This window comes from Sinocyclocheilus grahami, unplaced genomic scaffold, assembly GCF_001515645.1.
Source record: "Sinocyclocheilus grahami isolate Dianchi unplaced genomic scaffold, SAMN03320097.WGS_v1.1 scaffold17.1, whole genome shotgun sequence".
In the NCBI taxonomy this organism is placed as follows: Eukaryota; Metazoa; Chordata; class Actinopteri; order Cypriniformes; family Cyprinidae; genus Sinocyclocheilus; species Sinocyclocheilus grahami.
The window spans coordinates 3,873,490-3,891,513 of record NW_015505196.1 but is presented as its reverse complement, the minus strand read 5'-3'; the positions used below and the strand labels follow the sequence as shown (position 1 = coordinate 3,891,513).

Here is an 18,024-nt window from a genome sequence, read left to right as displayed (position 1 = left end):
CAAACTCATCTACATCTTGGATGACCTGAGGATGAGTAAATTCAAGCAAATTTTCATTTTTGGCTTTACTATTCCTTTAAGAACAATGATCTGACATTCAGATGTCATAAAATAAACAAATTATTTGGAAAAGAACCCATTTCGTAGCCGCTGAACTTAATTTTTTATAAATTTCACATTACTGAAATAATTTAGCTCACCATTTGATCAGCATTTAATCTTCTGCAGGCCTCTAACGACCGGTCCAGTTTGCGTGAGGCACTGTAAAATCTCACTGGTCTACTTGTTTATCTCCCCTGATACCAGCCAAAAGACTGGTTGACAACGCTCAGGGCTGAAGTTTAGTTTACTTTATTTTAAATGCACAAACACAAAAACATGTCCAAGAGGGAACCTGCTTGTTTTATTAGATTTTTTTTTCCATTTTTGTTAATGTTGCACACTGTGACAGAACTTCAACAGAGGAAGGAGAAAAGAAACCGGAAAAACTGTTTCTGTGAAAATCCCTCAAAAGTTGTCAGCTGCCACCAGTTCAGTCCATCATAGAATGGTCCACCCGTCAACGGTCCTTGTACTGTCAGGTTTCCTTTGTCCCAGCCCTTTACCCTCCCACTCTTATGACACACACCTCCCCACCAAACGTCCTTTTAAAGAAAATAAAAGACAGGAAAAAAAAAAAAAAGATGGCAATGACACGGGGGCAAACTGCTAGTCACTATCACAATAGTGGAAATCACATAACTGTTCCTCTGAGATTAATACAAAGATCTTCCAGGAGAACTAGTTACAATCTGCAGCGGTCCAATAGGAACATTACACTGAGTAACCCGCCCACGTTATACATGGAGACAGACAGAAATAAAAAGCTTATAGAAGAGCATCCAGCACCCCCCACCCCCCACCCACAAGCCCCACCCCATCAAGCCCCACACAACCCCAGGAAGATTGAAGTATGTGTGAGGGTGACCCCTGGCCACCAGCGGTCACATAAAGTCTCTATAAAGGAGCCCCTAACTGGAGGGTCTCTAGTATTTCACGCCTGGAACAAACTCCTTGGCCTCTGGGTTCAAGCTGCTCTTGCGCTGTCGAAGAAAAAAACAGATAAAGTACATATTACAACATTAAAATGTCACCAAAGTTTATTTGAAATCTACAAAGTGGTTTCCTTTCAGGAAGGATGCAAGATTTGTTTAGCTTAAATACCTGTAAATCAAGCATCAAATCATTACGCTGTAATACTTACTGCAATGTCTTCGGCGTTTCCGTCACTGACCGACAGCCCGCTAAGCTGCTGTTGGATCTGCCCTACTCCAGGGGGAAGGTCTCTGGCTGGAATGAACCAATCCTGATCCTCCTCCTCCAACATCTCCTGGAAACAGCGCTCAAGAAACTCCTGCTCCAGCAGTTCCTCCTCCACCTGCAGCAAGATGTCCGAGCCATCAAAATTTAGTGGTCACTGGCTACTGTATGAATTCATATTAGACATGCAAGTAATTCAGCTGATTATGCCGGGTGTTTAAAGAAATAAATATAAAATGTGTATGAATTATAAGGTGCCACTTTTTAAAGAGTCATTATGGTATTTCTTCTGATTTGCTGTACAGTTATAGATGGAGAGAACAAACACTGCAAAGTGTGGGAAAACCAAAACAAAAAACAAATTAAACTGCAAATGTGAAAACAAATCAGACGGTGTAACTGGAGACACAAAGTAACGACAGTCAGACAGTATGCAGCGACAGATTATCTCGCTCAAACATACTCGCTCTCAGTCAAATCTCATCAGATTATTTTATATATAGCAATAAACAGTTTGTATTTCCAAAAAAAAAAAGCCAACACAGGAAACAAATCATAAATGCTCGGATTTCTCAAACATACACAATCGGCATAATAAAAAAAAAAACATCATGAAAATCTGACTTTTCCAGGTTTTAAGAGCTATAATCAGGTTCCCAGTGCATCTACCAACCAAGGAAAGGTGAAAAAGATTATCCCAGTAACTTGGTTTTGGGAAGCCTTTTTCTGCAAGCGTCTGAGAAAACGAGCGCATCTGATTTCGCTCTCTTGGTGACGTGTCAAAGGGATTTCATTATAATATTACTGCCCCTTAATCTGTAAATTTACACCCACTGTGCAGTCATTGTGTTTTCGCAAGCGATAACGGTGTACTAGTTCTAATGACATGCGAAAGTTTGAGCAAAACATGCTAACTGTTCTGTCTTTGGCTGCACAAAACACTACAGTCCCATCCTCAGAGGAGACAAGAGAGCAGTGGATTTATTGATTTATTTACTGTATATTGCTGCTGCCACACCGATCTAAAATAAACACGCAATTTATTTCCCAGCTGTTTACCTTCACAGATATAACCAACTGCTTTTTGCAACTCGTGTGTTTTTAACGTAAACCTGTGTGAATGAGAACTTAGTTTAGTACTCGCATGCTGTGACAGCCACTTTCTGTCCATGTGCTTCGGATGTGTGCGCTCAGAAACCCGTATATCAGAAGTTTAAACTCATATGGTTTAAAACGCATGATTTCAGCGCGATAAACATGATAATCAGAACCAAATCAGATGTTTTTTTTAGCAGGTACGAGCTGTAATGGCGCAGCTCTATTCTCGAAAAGGGGGCGGGGAGCAGCAGCTCACTTGCATTTAAAGAGACATCAGCGTGAAAAACAGCGTGTTTCTGCTTCCACTCAAAATAGGCATTTTCAAAATGATATAATAAATTATCTGTGGAGTATTTTGAGCTGAAACTTCACAGTTACATTCTGGGGACACCAGAGACTTATATTACATAATGTAAAAAGGGGCATAATAAGTCTCGTTTAAAGTCGTCATGTAACGGCAGTTGCAAATGTCTTTTCTTTTTTTTAGCAGGTACGAGCTGTAATGGCGCAGCTCTATTCTCGAAAAGGGGGCGGGGAGCAGCAGCTCACTTGCATTTAAAGAGACATCAGCGTGAAAAACAGCGTGTTTCTGCTTCCACTCAAAATAGGCATTTTCAAAATGATATAATAAATTATCTGTGGAGTATTTTGAGCTGAAACTTCACAGTTACATTCTGGGGACACCAGAGACTTCTATTACATAATGTAAAAAGGGGCATAATAAGTCTCCTTTAAAGTCGTCATGTAACGGCAGTTGCAAATGTCTTTTCTTCTCTGCTGTGACGTATATCCGAGTGAAACGGCATCTGAAATGAGAGGGCGGGACTTGATTTCATCCTTCTGGAATTGATTGGATCGTTGGAAGTTGGGGCGTTGCCAACAAAATAGAGGCAGATCTGAATGCCAATTTGCAGTTAGTTGTGGGGGATTTCTCTCCACTGGATTCACCGCCAACACCCAAGCATGAATAAATGTTTTTTTTTATTGAGGATGACAATGACGATCAACGGCACAAAAAAAAAAAAGGCTAAACAGCACGCACGCGTGAGAGAGAGACTGCCTGAATGACTGAGCGCTAAGGCTGAGTATCGAGTTCGATACTTTTTAGGCACTGACCGAATTGCCTCGATACCATCGAGTATCGAAAAACGTCTCATCGTTCGGTACCAAATTTCGATACCTAAGGCGTTAATCTCATCAACGTCTGTAAGGCGCAGATCGATCAGTGTTTGACATTTGTGAGAGCGATGCAAAAACGTACGAAGCAGTCTGCTCGTGGTATCTTACTATAGCCCAATACACCGATAGGTCTGCACAGTCGGTCTGCGACTGTGACACTCAGAGATGTGGCTCACACGTGAGGACTTAGTGTGAATGTGTCCCAGCCCACGTAGCTGTAAGGCTACATTTACACTGGCGCGCTTTTGTTTTAAACTGAAAACGATCATCGGCATACTGGCGTTTTCACTGTGTTTCAAGCTGGCTTTCCACTATCTCCGACAAATGGCAGAACGAAAGTCATTCATTTCCAATGGAGAGTAGCGCGGGAGCTGTGTAGAGTTTCAATCATATGAAGATGTCCGTTCATACTACAAGACTGAAAGCGCGTGTGATGTGACCATTCATGCACACTGTAGCATCATGCTACATAAGACCAGGGTTTAAATTGGGCCGGGGGCCATCTGGGTCTGAGCCCCGGCACTTATAGACTCCAGGGCTTGACATTAACTCTTCATTAATGCCAGACAAGTAACATGATTAAAACATCAGTAACCAAAAATAACTATGTAAACACCAAAACGCAATATTATTCTGATTTTATTACATTTAGAGTAAGTGGCGAATAGTGGATATAGCTACTGTATACAATGTATCTATTGACAGTATAAGGTTGCGCTGCTGAGGCGAGGCTCACGCAGCCTCTCCAGGAGAAATCAAAACGCGCAAAACACGGCAAGTTGCAAATGTCTTTTCTTCTCTGCTGTGACGTATATCCGAATTACGACTGTTTAATAGTTCTATAAACAGTTCAATAAGCAAATACAATAATATTAGGTCGGTCACTTACATTTTAGGCAGAAACAGCTTCTCACAGCAACCAGCCGATTTGATTGCTGATTGATTCCGTGTTTAATGAGATTAGTGGGAATAGAATAAATCATTTGCACAAAAAACTAAAAACACACATACATATAAGCTCGATACCATAGAGCCCCCTCCCCCCCCACCCACACATAACAAATTAACCCCTGCATAAGACAAATAAGATTTATATTCCGCTTCTACTCGAAACTCACTTTAAACCGCCATCAAGTTTTTGTAATAACTTCTGATTGTCGTGTGTGTTTTGGCGATGTATAGTTGATGAAATTAAATATATTATAACCTCTGAGTCAGAGCAGCGATCATGGAAGAGAGAACACAAGCAGACAGCGCTAGAAACTGCTAATGCTTATCAGTAAATCAGTAGAAAATGAATAGAAATGACGATTCTGTCTGAGCTAGGTGATTCTGTCACACGCACTAATGTAAATGTAGCTAACAGATGTGTAAACCGAAGACTATGAGCTTTATTAAAACTATTTGCACTGATTTTGTTTGTTACATTTTGTTTCTTTGTGCAGTGGCTTTGAGTCTGTATAAACATCAACAAGCTGAAAAATAAAACCAAAGTTTTTTTTTTTTGATAATGTAATCTTGTTCAAATTGGTATCGAAAACAGTATCGTTCAGGAACCGGTATCGACGTCAATGTATGGGTATCGAAAATTTTTGGTGTTTTTGATATTCATGAAAAAAAAATTGTTTGCAGTGTTCTAAGAGTAATGTTGTCATAATATCTTTTCAATGTTTAAGGGTAACGTACTCCCTTATGACTGGTGTCAGTGCTATAAAGTGAAGCATCAGCTTCAGCTTTTCCCCGTCGTTTATTCCAAACGTCACTGATGTCACTGCAGCTGTTGGCAGTTCCAGATATCTCCGCCCTTGCGCCATAGCTCGTGACCGGAAGAGTAGAGGAGTCGTTTTGAGGGGGAGGGGAGGTTAACGTTTTTTATTAAGATTACGAGGGCACATTAATAAAAAAAAAATTAAGTGCACGGAACACAAAATAAGAATTGTCAATTTTGATTTCATGCCGACTACACTACAGCTCTTAAATCTCACTCATGTATGTGTCGAAAACAGTATCGTTCAGGAACCGGTATCGACGTCAATGTATGGGTATCGAAAATTTTTGGTGTTTTTGATATTCATGAAAAAAAAAATTGTTTGCAGTGTTCTAAGAGTAATGTTGTCATAATATCTTTTCAATGTTTAAGGGTAACGTACTCCCTTATGACTGGTGTCAGTGCTATAAAGTGAAGCATCAGCTTTTCCCCGTCGTTTATTCCAAACGTCACTGATGTCACTGCAGCTGTTGGCAGTTCCAGATATCTCCGCCCTTGCGCCATAGCTCGTGACCGGAAGAGTAGAGGAGTCGTTTTGAGGGGGAGGGGAGGTTAACGTTTTTTATTAAGATTACGAGGGCACATTAATAAAAAAAAAATAAAGTGCACGGAACACAAAATAAGAATTGTCAATTTTGATTTCATGCCGACTACACTACAGCTCTCACTCATGCATGTGGCCAAAAAGGAAAATGCTGCCTCGTGACCGGAAGAGTAGAGGAGTCGTTTTGAGGGGGAGGGGAGGTTAACGTTTTTTATTAAGATTACGAGGGCACATTAATAAAAAAAAAATTAAGTGCACGGAACACAAAATAAGAATTGTCAATTTTGATTTCATGCCGACTACACTACAGCTCTTAAATCTCACTCATGTATGTGGCCAAAAAGGAAAATGCTGCCTTTTATCGCATTGAGCCAATTCTGATGGCACTGACACAAAACACTATTGCTTCTTAAGTAACATGACCAAACACAACGCGGCATGTTTAAAAAAAACATGACCGCAAATGGGATTTGAAAACTGTAGCACAATGGAAAATTAACAGTGAATGACTTTTGCTACACATAATCACCATCCACTTCTCTTGGAAGGAAAATGGAAACTAATGGCGCTTTTCCACTGCATGGTACGATTCACTTTTGGGGGGTTTCCCACTGGGTACAGTACCTGGTCCTTTTTTTAGTACCACCTCGGTTGGGGTACCAAGTGAACCATACCGTTACCAAAACGTGACATGTAAACTCTGCTGATCACTTATTGGCCGGAGAGAATAGTCACTACCCGAGTCACTGAACTTGCGACACAAAAACAACAGAACCGCTAGATTTAAATCAGCACAGCCAGCGACAGATCAAACGCAACTGTTTTAAACGAGCGCACCTTTTTTGTAACAACCAAAAAGTGGCTATTCCCCCTGTTGAGGAAGTACAGACAGTAACATGACCAAACACAACGCGGCATGTTTAAAAAAAACATGACCGCAAATGGGATTTGAAAACTGTAGCACAATGGAAAATTAACAGTGAATGACTTTTGCTACACATAATCACCATCCACTTCTCTTGGAAGGAAAATGGAAACTCTAATGGCGCTTTTCCACTGCATGGTACGGTTCACTTTTGGGGGGTTTTCCACTGGGTACAGTACCTGGTCCTTTTTTTAGTACCACCTCGGTTGGGGTACCAAGTGAACCATACCGTTACCAAAACGTGACGTGTAAACTCTGCTGATCACTTATTGGCCGGAGAGAATAGTCACTACCCGAGTCACTGAACTTGCGACACAAAAACAACAGAACCACTAGATTTAAATCAGCACAGCCAGCGACGGATCAAACGCAACTGTTTTAAACGAGCGCACCTTTTTTGTAACAACCAAAAAGTGGCTAGTCCCCCTGTTGAGGAAGTACAGACGTTCATCTCGTTGATAGCAGAGGAGCGGATCCAGCGAGAGCTTGATGGGGCGACGCGGAATAAACTTTTTTCACACTAAAGCGATACTAAACTGCAGTGGAAACGCAAACCGAGCCGAACCGTGCAACAGTCGTACCACGCAGTGGAAAAGCGCCATAACATCCCGCCTAAACTCCTGTTCACAAATTCAGGCCAATTTTTGCATGCGATTTGTCTTTTCAGGCCAATGCATAAAAATGACATACTGGCTGACTGAAAATGCAAGCTCACTCTCTTGACAGTAGGCGGTGCTTATAGAAAAGCAGAAATCTGATTTTTGTATTCTCTGTGATGTTTACCAAACAACACCAAATACATTTTTCTGGATTTTTTCTCTGCTATTCACTTTCACTTGGCTCTAACATGCAACAAAGTGTGAATCTTTTTGGTTGGCCAGTTTTATTCAAATGGCGATGGAAAAGAGATTAGAACACCTTGCCGTAAAAAAATCTGTAGCATTGACTACATGTGAATTAGGACTGCACGATATTGGAAAAAACTCACATGCAATATTTTATTTTTCTGTGATATTGCGATATGAAAAAATAAAAAATAAAAATCACCACATGACTTGAATAGTGATTGGGGTGATTTTGTAGGGGAGTAAATCAACATAGGAAATAAACAAATTTCAAGCATAGATAAATATAACAGAACAAAATACAAATTAAATAAGCAGTACTTTATATTTTTCAGGTAAGTCTAACAGTATTCAGGTACAGAAAATGAATAATCAAACGTAAAATAACACTGCATAGTCTTCACTGTTTAAATTAAATCTAATAAATCCGTGTTAAAGCTACAAAAGTGATTTTTCTTTGCGTTTTGTTGTTTGATTAACATTTTATAACACAGAAAGCCTCAGGAACATTAAACTGCTGTAAACCAATATAGGCTACTGTTACACATCCAGTTTCTTACTCAATTGCTTCCCTTCACCTAAGCAACTGCATTTACAAGGATACTTGCAGAGCACAGTATTTCAGGCACAAATAGACGCAGAAGTGAACAGAATTCAGTTCACGTGCATCTGCGTGGCTCTCACTGTGTCTACACCGGACGCGAGCGGTGCGACCCGACAAAACACAATGAACTCATTATCAGTGATGCTGTCTACACTGAATGCGGTGCGGCACGACAAATCCCCGACAGTAAACTGATGCCGTGTTCTATTTATGACATACTGACACAAAGTTCAAATGATATGAAACGGTCGCGTCCAGTGTAGACAGACTTTGGGGCCATTCACATGTCGCGCCTAAAAACGCCAGTCGTGCCGCTCGCTCCTTTTTTCCAAAGTGCTCGGGAGCTTGCGCTTTCGTGGCATCTGACATTGCTAAGCAACCGTGACCTGCGCTCTCCACGACGACGAGCAAGTTTCAACAAGGGATAAATGGATTTCCAGCACTAAAAACAAACAGAACCCATTATAATCAGTGATGCTGTCTGTCTACACTGGATGCGGCGCGACACGACAAATCCCCGACAGTAAACTGATGCCGTGTTCTATTTATGACATACTGACACAAAGTTCAAATGATATGAAACGGTCGCGTCCAGTGTAGACAGACTTTGGGGCCATTCACATGTCGCGCCTAAAAACGCCAGTCGTGCCGCTCGCTCCTTTTTTCCAAAGTGCTCGGGAGCTTGCGCTTTCGTGGCATCTGACATTGCTAAGCAACCGTGACCTGCGCTCTCCACGACGACGAGCAAGTTTCAACAAGGGATAAATGGATTTCCAGCACTAAAAACAAACAAAAAAAAAATTGCTTGCGGTAGCTCCGCTACTAAATGTATTTAAATGGGTATCTCTGTACAGCTGTCGTGTCCGGTGTAGACACAGTGTCTGTGTGTGAGCAAAGAAAACAATCAGTATAAATATAACGATCAGTAGCCTATACTAAACATTGCACATCCTGCGATGTGACTATCGCGAATGCGCACATCGCGATATCGATGCTGAAACGATATATCGTGCAGCCGTAATGTGAATGTTTGTGACAACCACTCATTCAAATTAAAACAATTTTATGGAAGATAGTCACAAAGGTTTGTAATGACATAAGGGCGAGTAAATGACAAATTTGTGAGAATTTCCTTTAATAAGTTTAACTGAACTTGTGAATCCTCCTATTTATAAGTATACATACAGCAGGCATATGTGTTCAGCAGGTTCACACTGACCTGTCTATTGTACTCCTCCTCGTTCTCCATCCACATGTACTCTGCGAAGGGGTTTGCGTCCCCCTCCTTGTGACCATTCACAACATTCTCATCCTTCCCTGATCCGCTGCCTCCTCCTGGTGTCTTCGCTACCTCTGGACTGTTAATATCAGCAGGTTCTGGGGGTGCAAAATGCTATATTAATACTGATCCCATTCTTAGTACATAGTACCTCAAACACACACACAAAACTAAAACCAACGAACAAAGATTTATGGGGCACTGGATACAATTGGTTTAGATTACATGCATCTGTAAAACTTTACTCATTAACGTGCATGTTAAATGAACAATTCAAGTTTAAAAACCATACCATAAAACATACGCAACTTTAAGTCATTGTTATCACAGTAAGAATGATTAGCCCCTCTGTTTAAGACTGTGTTCACGCATAAACTTGCTAGCAAATTAGACGTCCAATATTACAAAATGAAGGCACAATAATGTTTATTAAGCTCTTCTAATACCTGCGACATGACACAGTGAGTAAGACACATGGTTTAAAGAACATTATATAACTACCTGTTACTAACTATCGGTGTGTTGCATAAATGAGACAAAGAGGAGATCAGTCGACACCATCTTTCTCCACATGGATTTGATTCATTGTAACATGAGGCCTGGCTAAGGCTCCAGAGAAAACTATCTATAGTATAAACCATTAAAAAAAAAAGTCTCCAATCAAAACAGCTTTCTTTTTGCTGTAAGATGTGCCCTACCTTCGAATAAAACACTTGACCTAACTTTACGTTAGTGAGCGTGTATTGTGAAGCTATGCGTTTTAGCTTGAGCCATAACAACAGCAGTCTTTCCACATGAATTTTTTTTGCCTGGCCCTGCAGAGCAACGTTTGAATGTTATTTGAATCCTACTGAAGCAAAAACGGACGCCAGTTGTTTGTAATAGTTAAGTTTGAAAGGATTTCGTTAAGTAAATGAGGGAGCATGGTGGATGCGTGAGTGAGTTAGCCACACGCCTGCATCACACACATCTCACTAGGCCTTCATCTACACTGCGCTTTACACGAACTCTGCCAAGTCAGCCTATAACGGCTTAATTTGCTTTGTATTGCACGCTAAATGTGTCGATTTGTTTCTGTGTTCCTGCTCTACGTATTCAGCGATGGCTACCATTTTACAAAACAAAGAGTGAGACCAGCACACTGCACTTTCAAAGTCAAAAGATTAAACATGACTCCTTTGGAAGATGTGGGCTGTTAAGAGGACTTACCCGGCATTGTAACGCTTCTATCCCTCTAATCTATCGCCAAACAAATCGACTAAAAGAGGTAATTTTCCTGTTTGCAGCGACACCGTTACCTGGCTAGATTTCAACCCTACGTCAGAGTGCTCATGTGGGCCTTTCAAACAAACATGTCGCTGGCGCCTCCTGAGGGTCATCGTCGGTATTTCAAAGGATGATTGCAAAATGGCCAGGAAACTGTCGCATGCTTTTAAAGTGTATTTAAAGATGCCTTGTCCTCTTTCGCGTAATTTTAAATCGCGTAAGAACCATTAATAAAATACAAATATATCTATAGCTTTTCGTAAATTGATGGCCAGGAAACTGTCGCATGCTTTTAAAGTGTATTTAAAGATGCATTGTCCTCTTTCGCGTAATTTTAAATCGCGTAAGAACCATTAATAAAATACAAATATATCTATAGCTTTTCGTAAATTGAAAAAAAAGTACGTATTATTACACATATTTGTAATTATTAATATATGATTTCTGTTTTTTTGAAAGGCACATTCGGAAGGGATTTACCTGCATGCAAACTCAGTGGAAAAATACTTGGTTTTACGCCAAAACACATCTCTTTGCCTGTACTCGAAGGTGGCATGGATAGGAACATTAGAGCCTCAATGCACAAGCACTGACAAAAAAAAAAAAATCAAATGTAAGAACATGGTTGTTTTATTTGGACAGATGCGCTGACATCGTTTGGATAAAGCATCATGAGGTGTAACCCAGCTAATTTGGTTCCCAGAACGTAAAATTTTGATCCCCCCCAAAAAATATTGCGTTATGGGAACGTTCTGTGTTTGCTGGGAACCTCTTATGAAATAGTGTCATTAAACCAGATTTGGATCTGACATAATACCTTCAAATGTTTAATATATAGAATAACCTAAGTGATTTTAAAAAACACAAATTAGTACAAAGACACTAATTTACAGCATTTTAAGGTAAAGAACAATGACCCAGATGTTATAAATAAACGTAACTCACTGCTGAATACCACACAAGCTGTAGATCTACTATATATTGACTGCTAATTACAATATGTGAAACAATAAAGTATGACTACTTGATAAACAGCAAAATGCTATGTCACAGGTTGCATAATTACGTTAGCAACATTGATGAAATTTGAAATTTGAATTCGTGATTTGACTACTACTATATTCATCATTGCGAGCACAGCGCTACCTGGTGGTCAGGTGGTTAGGATTCAGTGCTCTCACCGCCTTGGCCCGGGTTCGATTCCTGGCCAGGGAATGATAACTTTTAAAGGTGGGGTAAGAGATTTTTCAAAAACGCTTTAGAAAACTGATTCGGCCGACTAGCAAAACAAACTTGTAGCAAATCAGCAGTAAGGGGCGTGTCTACTCATGATGTGGAGGAGAGAGCGTTCAGTGCACAGGACGGACATTAGCCTAGCCGAGCCACAGAAAGATAGAGATGGCGGATAAAAAACAAAAGAGGAAACCGTCTGCAGAACAAAAGAAGGCTTAAGGCAATAAGGCAAGAAGTAGAACCCCTGTAAATATCGGAACAGCTTTCCAGCGCTGGAGAGAACTCAAGGAGCGGAAGGCCTGTGATCGGATGCCGAGGTTGCTTTATTTCTTCTCGATAGGTGAGTAACACCGTGTCTGCGCCGCAACAACTAAAGTCTGTCTAGTATACTGGACGCGAACAAAGCGACCGCTGAAAATCATTTGAAAATTGTGTCAATACGTCATGAATAGAACGCAGCAGCAGTTTTCTGTCAGGGATTTGTCGTGTCGTGCCGCGCCGCATCCAGTGTAGACCATAGATATGTATATATATCTATGGTGTAGACAGCATCACTGATTATAATGAGTTCTATAGTAGTTTGTCGCGCTGCGCCACTCGTGTCCGGTGTAGACACGGTGTAACATTGGTTTTGCTTTGTTTCACAGAACTAATCGTTGCCTGGGTTGCGTATGTATGTGTGGGGCGGAGCTATCAAAATAGGGGCGAGACCCTTTTGGGGTAGGGGCGTGTTTGTTTTCAAATGTCAACATTGGCTACCAGAAATCGCTTACCCCACCTTTAATGTTGGGTTACTTGCGCTGTTCTTTATGTTTAATAGAAAATAATCAGCCAAACAAATATTTTCTTTTGTTTTCAACAACAACAACAAAAAAAGAAAGAAACTCGTATAGGTTTGGAACAACTAAGATGAGTAAATGTGACCCAAAAACCAGTCATAAGGGTCAGTTTTTTAAATTTAGATTTATACATCATCTGAAAGCTGAATAAATAAGCTTTCCATTGATGTATGATTTGTTAGGGTAGGACAATATTTGGCTGAGATACAACTATTTGAAAATCTGGAATCTGAGGGTGCAGGAAAAAAATCTAATCAAAATATTGAGAAAATCGCCTGTAAAGTTGTCCAAAGGAAGTTCTTGCATATGCATATTACTAATCAAAAATGAAGTTTTGATATATTTATGGTAGGAAATTTACAAAATATCTTCATGGAACATTACGTGCTATTCTGGTAAAACCTAATGGTTTTTGGCATAAAAGAAACATCTATAATTTTGACCCATACAATGTATTGTTGGCTATTGCTACAAATATACCCGTGCTACTTATGACTGGTTTTGTGGTCCAGGGTCACAAATGATGAAAGAGTTCTTCATTTTTTGTGTGAACTGTCCCTTTAAGGCCAAGTGAAGTGCATTGTGGTGTGAAAATCTTCCCTCTGGCACAACTCTCAAATCTTTCTTGCATATATACTGTACAGGGACATTTTTTAAACTTGATTCATGAATGACATAAGACCTAATGGTGCTCTTTTATCCTTTTTCGGCTTGATGGCCCCTAGTTACTAATGCTTTTATTGTATGGGAAAAAGCATAAATTCTAATTTATTGGAAATTATTAAATAAAAATGTGATTTGATTTGAAAAAGAAAATGTGAAGGTGAGTACTTTTTTTTTTGGGGTGATTTAACTCTTTAAAACTGTGATTTGAGTTTGTCACCTCAGTGATCTTGACCTTTTTAGCAGTATCTAACAATTAAAATCACAACCATGTTATATAATTTAATGTATAATATATAATTTTGAGAACATCTGTTGAGCTGATATTTAATAAATTTTGACCCATGCATTCCAAATGACCTTTCCATGACTTTTCAAGTTGATTGTTATTACTGGATTTTTAACTAAATATCCCAGATTTTTTAAATTACCTGATATTTTCAGGATTTCCATTACCATGTGTATTGTAGTGATTGTAGTTTATATTTTTGAGATTACTATTTTTAAGTGTTAACTTCTGCTGCTCAATAAATATATAATTTTATAAAAGGAGAAAGACAAATAATAATGCTTCTTATGACCTTGTTTCATTTTATTTTATTACAAAGATAATGAAAATATACAATATTTAAGGGGACTAAAAAAACAGTGAGGATATTAGGCTGAATGGACCTCAGATGTATTTTTCTGTATATTACATCCTCTGAGGAAAGACAGATGATGGTTGTGATAAAGACAAGGAATTTTTTGAGACCACTCATATACAGATAAAGCAACAGAAGCGGATTCCATCTCTAAAACCATCTGGATGCTGCTATTGTTCCCAAGGCACTGATCAACATCCACCTAGTTATGAAGACAAACAAAAATATATCAATTCACTGATAGGTTAGACTCAAATAGTCAAATATAGGTAAAAGCTGAGAAAACATAGACGACTGAAATAAAGTCAAACTCTCAAATGTTTTCACATATTTTTCAAACAACCAAATGTATTTTAGTTTTTCTTATTATATATATGCTGTTAAACATTTATATAGTTCTACCTTGTTTCCATGAAGTACCAGAGCTCTGAAAACTTGTCCAAAAGGCTTTAGCAGCCGTAGCACTCCTGTAGCAGCACTGGGCTGATTGGGAACATTACATACAACCAGCAAATGGTCCAAAGCTGTTAGCAGCCCCTAAAAGACAGTGGGACTTGTTCAAGAATAGATTAAAATTTTTTTTTTATTATTATTATTATTATGTTTTAATTTGAATATTTTAAATGGCTCCAGAACAAGTGATACTTGCATTTGACAATGATGGCCCCGCAAAAGCATGAAACACTGACACCTGAAGTAAAAGTATGCATTAAACTCAGTAAAGTAAATAAACAAATGTAGTATTGAAAAAAGTATTTATGCAAGAAAATATTAATTATAAAATTGTTTCCATTTATCCATTAGTGTGTCAACTCACAGGTGAACTAAAGTCAACAGTTTGGGACACCAGCTCCAAACTTTGCTGTCTCATGTGAACTGGGATAGCAGAGTAAACCTTCACCATCTCCTCGGCTGAGAATTCAGTTGGAAACTTCAGTAAAGCCTGGAAAACACACACACACACACACAAGCTGATATATAAGTGCTGTATTTTACAGGAAATTACTTTAGAAAAAAGGTCATTATTGTTTTAAAATAAACAAGTGTTACATACACATCCTAAAACGACACATACCTTCTTCCATTCTAGACAGGTTGTTGTGTAAACCTCAGTCGCCATTAAAACCTCAACAGAGTGACCAAACGGAGATGCCATTTTGATGAGTTCACTCTGAGAGTAATCAAGAGGGATTCCAGACACACGAATCACACCCTTCTGTTGGAAAACAAGGGAACAATAAGAAAAACACTGAACTGGAAAGAGTGGAGTTCGTACGTAATGTTTTCTAACCTAAACATTGCAACTCTCAGGCCACCAGAGGTCACTGTTTCACATTTGTTCATTTGTTATGATGGGACTGTCGGTGCGAACTATTCGAGATGCCTGTTATTTTCAGCCAGTAATGTTGAGACTAAAGTGATACTTTAATGGTTTAATGGTGGCATTTCAATCATTATGGTGGGAGCGATCACATTTCACACTAGAAAATAGAAACCTTTATAAAACACCTTTAATAAGAGTTTTGCTTTGAGGGCATTAAAGGTGGGGTAAGCGATTTCTGGTAGCCAATGCTGACATTTGAAATCACCAAAACAAACACGCCCCTACCCCAAAAGGGTATCGCCCCTATTTTGATAGCTCTGCCCCACACATACGTACGCAACCCAGGCAACAATTAGTTCTGTGAAACAAAGCAAAACCAATGTTACACCGTGTCTACACCGGGACAAATCCCCTGCTGCTGCTGCTGCTGCTGCTGCGTTCTATTCATGACGTATTGACACAAATTTCAAATGATTTTCAGCGGTCGCTTTGTCGCGTCCAGTATACTAGACAGACTTTAGTTGTTGCGGCGCAGACACGGTGTTACTCACCTATCGAGAAGAAATAAAGCAACCTCGGCGTCCGATCACAGGCCTTCCGCTCCTTGAGTTCTCTCCGGCGCTGGAAAGCTGATCCGATATTTACAGGGGTTCTACTTCTTGCCTTATTGCCTTAAGCCTTCTTTTGTTCCGCAGACGTTTTCCTCTTTTGTTTTTTATCCGCCATCTCTATCTTTCTGTGGCTCGGCTAGGCTAATGTCCGTCCTGTGCACTGAACGCTCTCTCCTCCACATCATGAGTAGACATGCACCTTATTGCTGATTTGCTACAAGTTTGTTTTGCTAGTCGGCCCGAATCAGTTTTCTAAAGCGATTTTGAAAAATCGCTTACCCCACCTTTAAGTTCTGTTATCACCATAATGACATCAATAACCATCAGTATTTCTAGTAGGCCTACACCTCCCAAAACTTACAGTTTGTGCTAATGTTTTTGCAGTCGTCTTAGTTACTGGCATCTGAATGTTGATGGATTCAGCGGTTACTTCTGATTTTGCAGATTTGACTGGAAATGAAGACTGTTGATGACTTTTTGTCATGGCATTGTAAGTGTTGGATCTGTGTGGAGAGGACAAGGGTCTTTGTGTAGTATAATGTATTGCTTTATTACAGTCTAGAGAGACAAAGCTGTGGCTTATGCTGCGTTTTGATCGAGGGGGAAAATAGACTGAACCAGGCCTCCAGCCGGTGACCTCAGCAGGCTCATGTTGCAGCCTCTTTAGGAAGGAATTTGATCCTCTTCCTGGAAGGAAGGGAAACAGGGATTTCAAATGTTACAGCTGCACATTTCTAGTCCAAAAACAAATATTATTTTATTTATTAAAAAAAATAAACAAACACCCCACAACCCTATTAAGACAAGTGGTTTGGAAGACAGACAGATAGACAGATAGACAGATAGATAGATAGATAGATAGATAGATAGATAGATAGATAGATAGATAGATTAACATTTTAGATGATGTAAGCTGCATTGTTATTGATGCATCGGTTTTATATGTAATAATAACTCACCTGATGAATGTCTTGTTCTTAGTGTTCTAGATTGGGTCGAGAAGTGCTTATAAATGACTTTAGATGAGCGACATCTTTCAGGGCTGAGAGATCTCTGGGAATGGGATTCTTGCCATTCACCATTTATAATCCTCGGATTCCTCTGTTCCCCATGAGTGTATGATGACTCTCCCACTTGATCAGATGAGATACATCTAGCATGGCCATATTTAATGTCCTTTGTTCCTTTGCGCTGTTGAATGTCTTTTATAATGAAGGGGAGATTCTCTGTTGTTAACTGGTTTTCTGGGCAATGACTGAGTAATTCTAGATCCTCAAGAGAAAGGCCAAGGCTGGTTAAAGCTTTGATCAGACTTTCTGTTGGATACTGCAGCATTGTTTGTTGCTTTGGCTCTGCTTCTCCAATCTGTGGTTTATCAGGAGGCATCATTGCTTTGGCTGTCACTGACTGGTATTGAGAACAGTCCATATGTGGTTTTAAGGCGAAATGTTTGCCTAGATGGTTGGGACTGGATCTAAAAAGAGCTTCCTCAGATGTTGGCAGTGGCAATGTTGTATTATTCATGATGGGACCTAGTGTTTTCTCCTGAATAATCTCTTTTGCCAGAAGTGCACCACTCTCCTTATTGGCAATGACTGAATTAATTTCTGTGACTGTTGTTGAAGGATGACTAACCATGTGAGGTGTGGAATCCATGTTTTTAAAACCCCCTGGGCACTGGTACATGCTCAAAAATGAGGATCTTTGAATGCCAACAGGCTGTAAGAAATTTAAAGGAACAAAAGGGTTCCCATAACCACTATTATTTCCAGATGCAACGTTACTAATCAGGTTCAAAACTAGCTGAGCTTCAAGTTGGGCTAGTCTCAATAGGAAAGCTTGTGCTGTTCCAAAAGGTGGTGGCATACTGGAGAAAACACTGCTCATCCGAGACAAACACACT

The 18,024-nt window shown here is 39.7% G+C and overlaps 2 protein-coding genes across 2 annotated transcripts; both read right to left on the bottom strand.

Annotated features, from left to right (window-relative positions):
• Nucleotides 1-369: 369 nt before the first annotated feature.
• On the bottom strand, nt 370-10,915 carry LOC107551309 (polyadenylate-binding protein-interacting protein 2B-like). Its single transcript, XM_016232870.1, has 4 exons — nt 10,751-10,915; nt 9,482-9,639; nt 1,244-1,417; nt 370-1,082 (listed from the first exon to the last, which is right to left on the bottom strand). Exons 1-4 carry the CDS (start codon nt 10,755-10,757, stop codon nt 1,026-1,028), a joined length of 396 nt encoding a protein of 131 aa, XP_016088356.1. The 5' UTR covers nt 10,758-10,915; the 3' UTR covers nt 370-1,025.
• Nucleotides 10,916-16,364: 5,449 nt separating this feature from the next.
• Nucleotides 16,365-17,880, bottom strand: LOC107552601 (uncharacterized). Its single transcript, XM_016234524.1, has 2 exons — nt 17,081-17,880; nt 16,365-16,808 (listed from the first exon to the last, which is right to left on the bottom strand). Exons 1-2 carry the CDS (start codon nt 17,805-17,807, stop codon nt 16,435-16,437), a joined length of 1,101 nt encoding a protein of 366 aa, XP_016090010.1. The 5' UTR covers nt 17,808-17,880; the 3' UTR covers nt 16,365-16,434.
• Between the last annotated feature and the right edge of the window lie 144 nt (nt 17,881-18,024).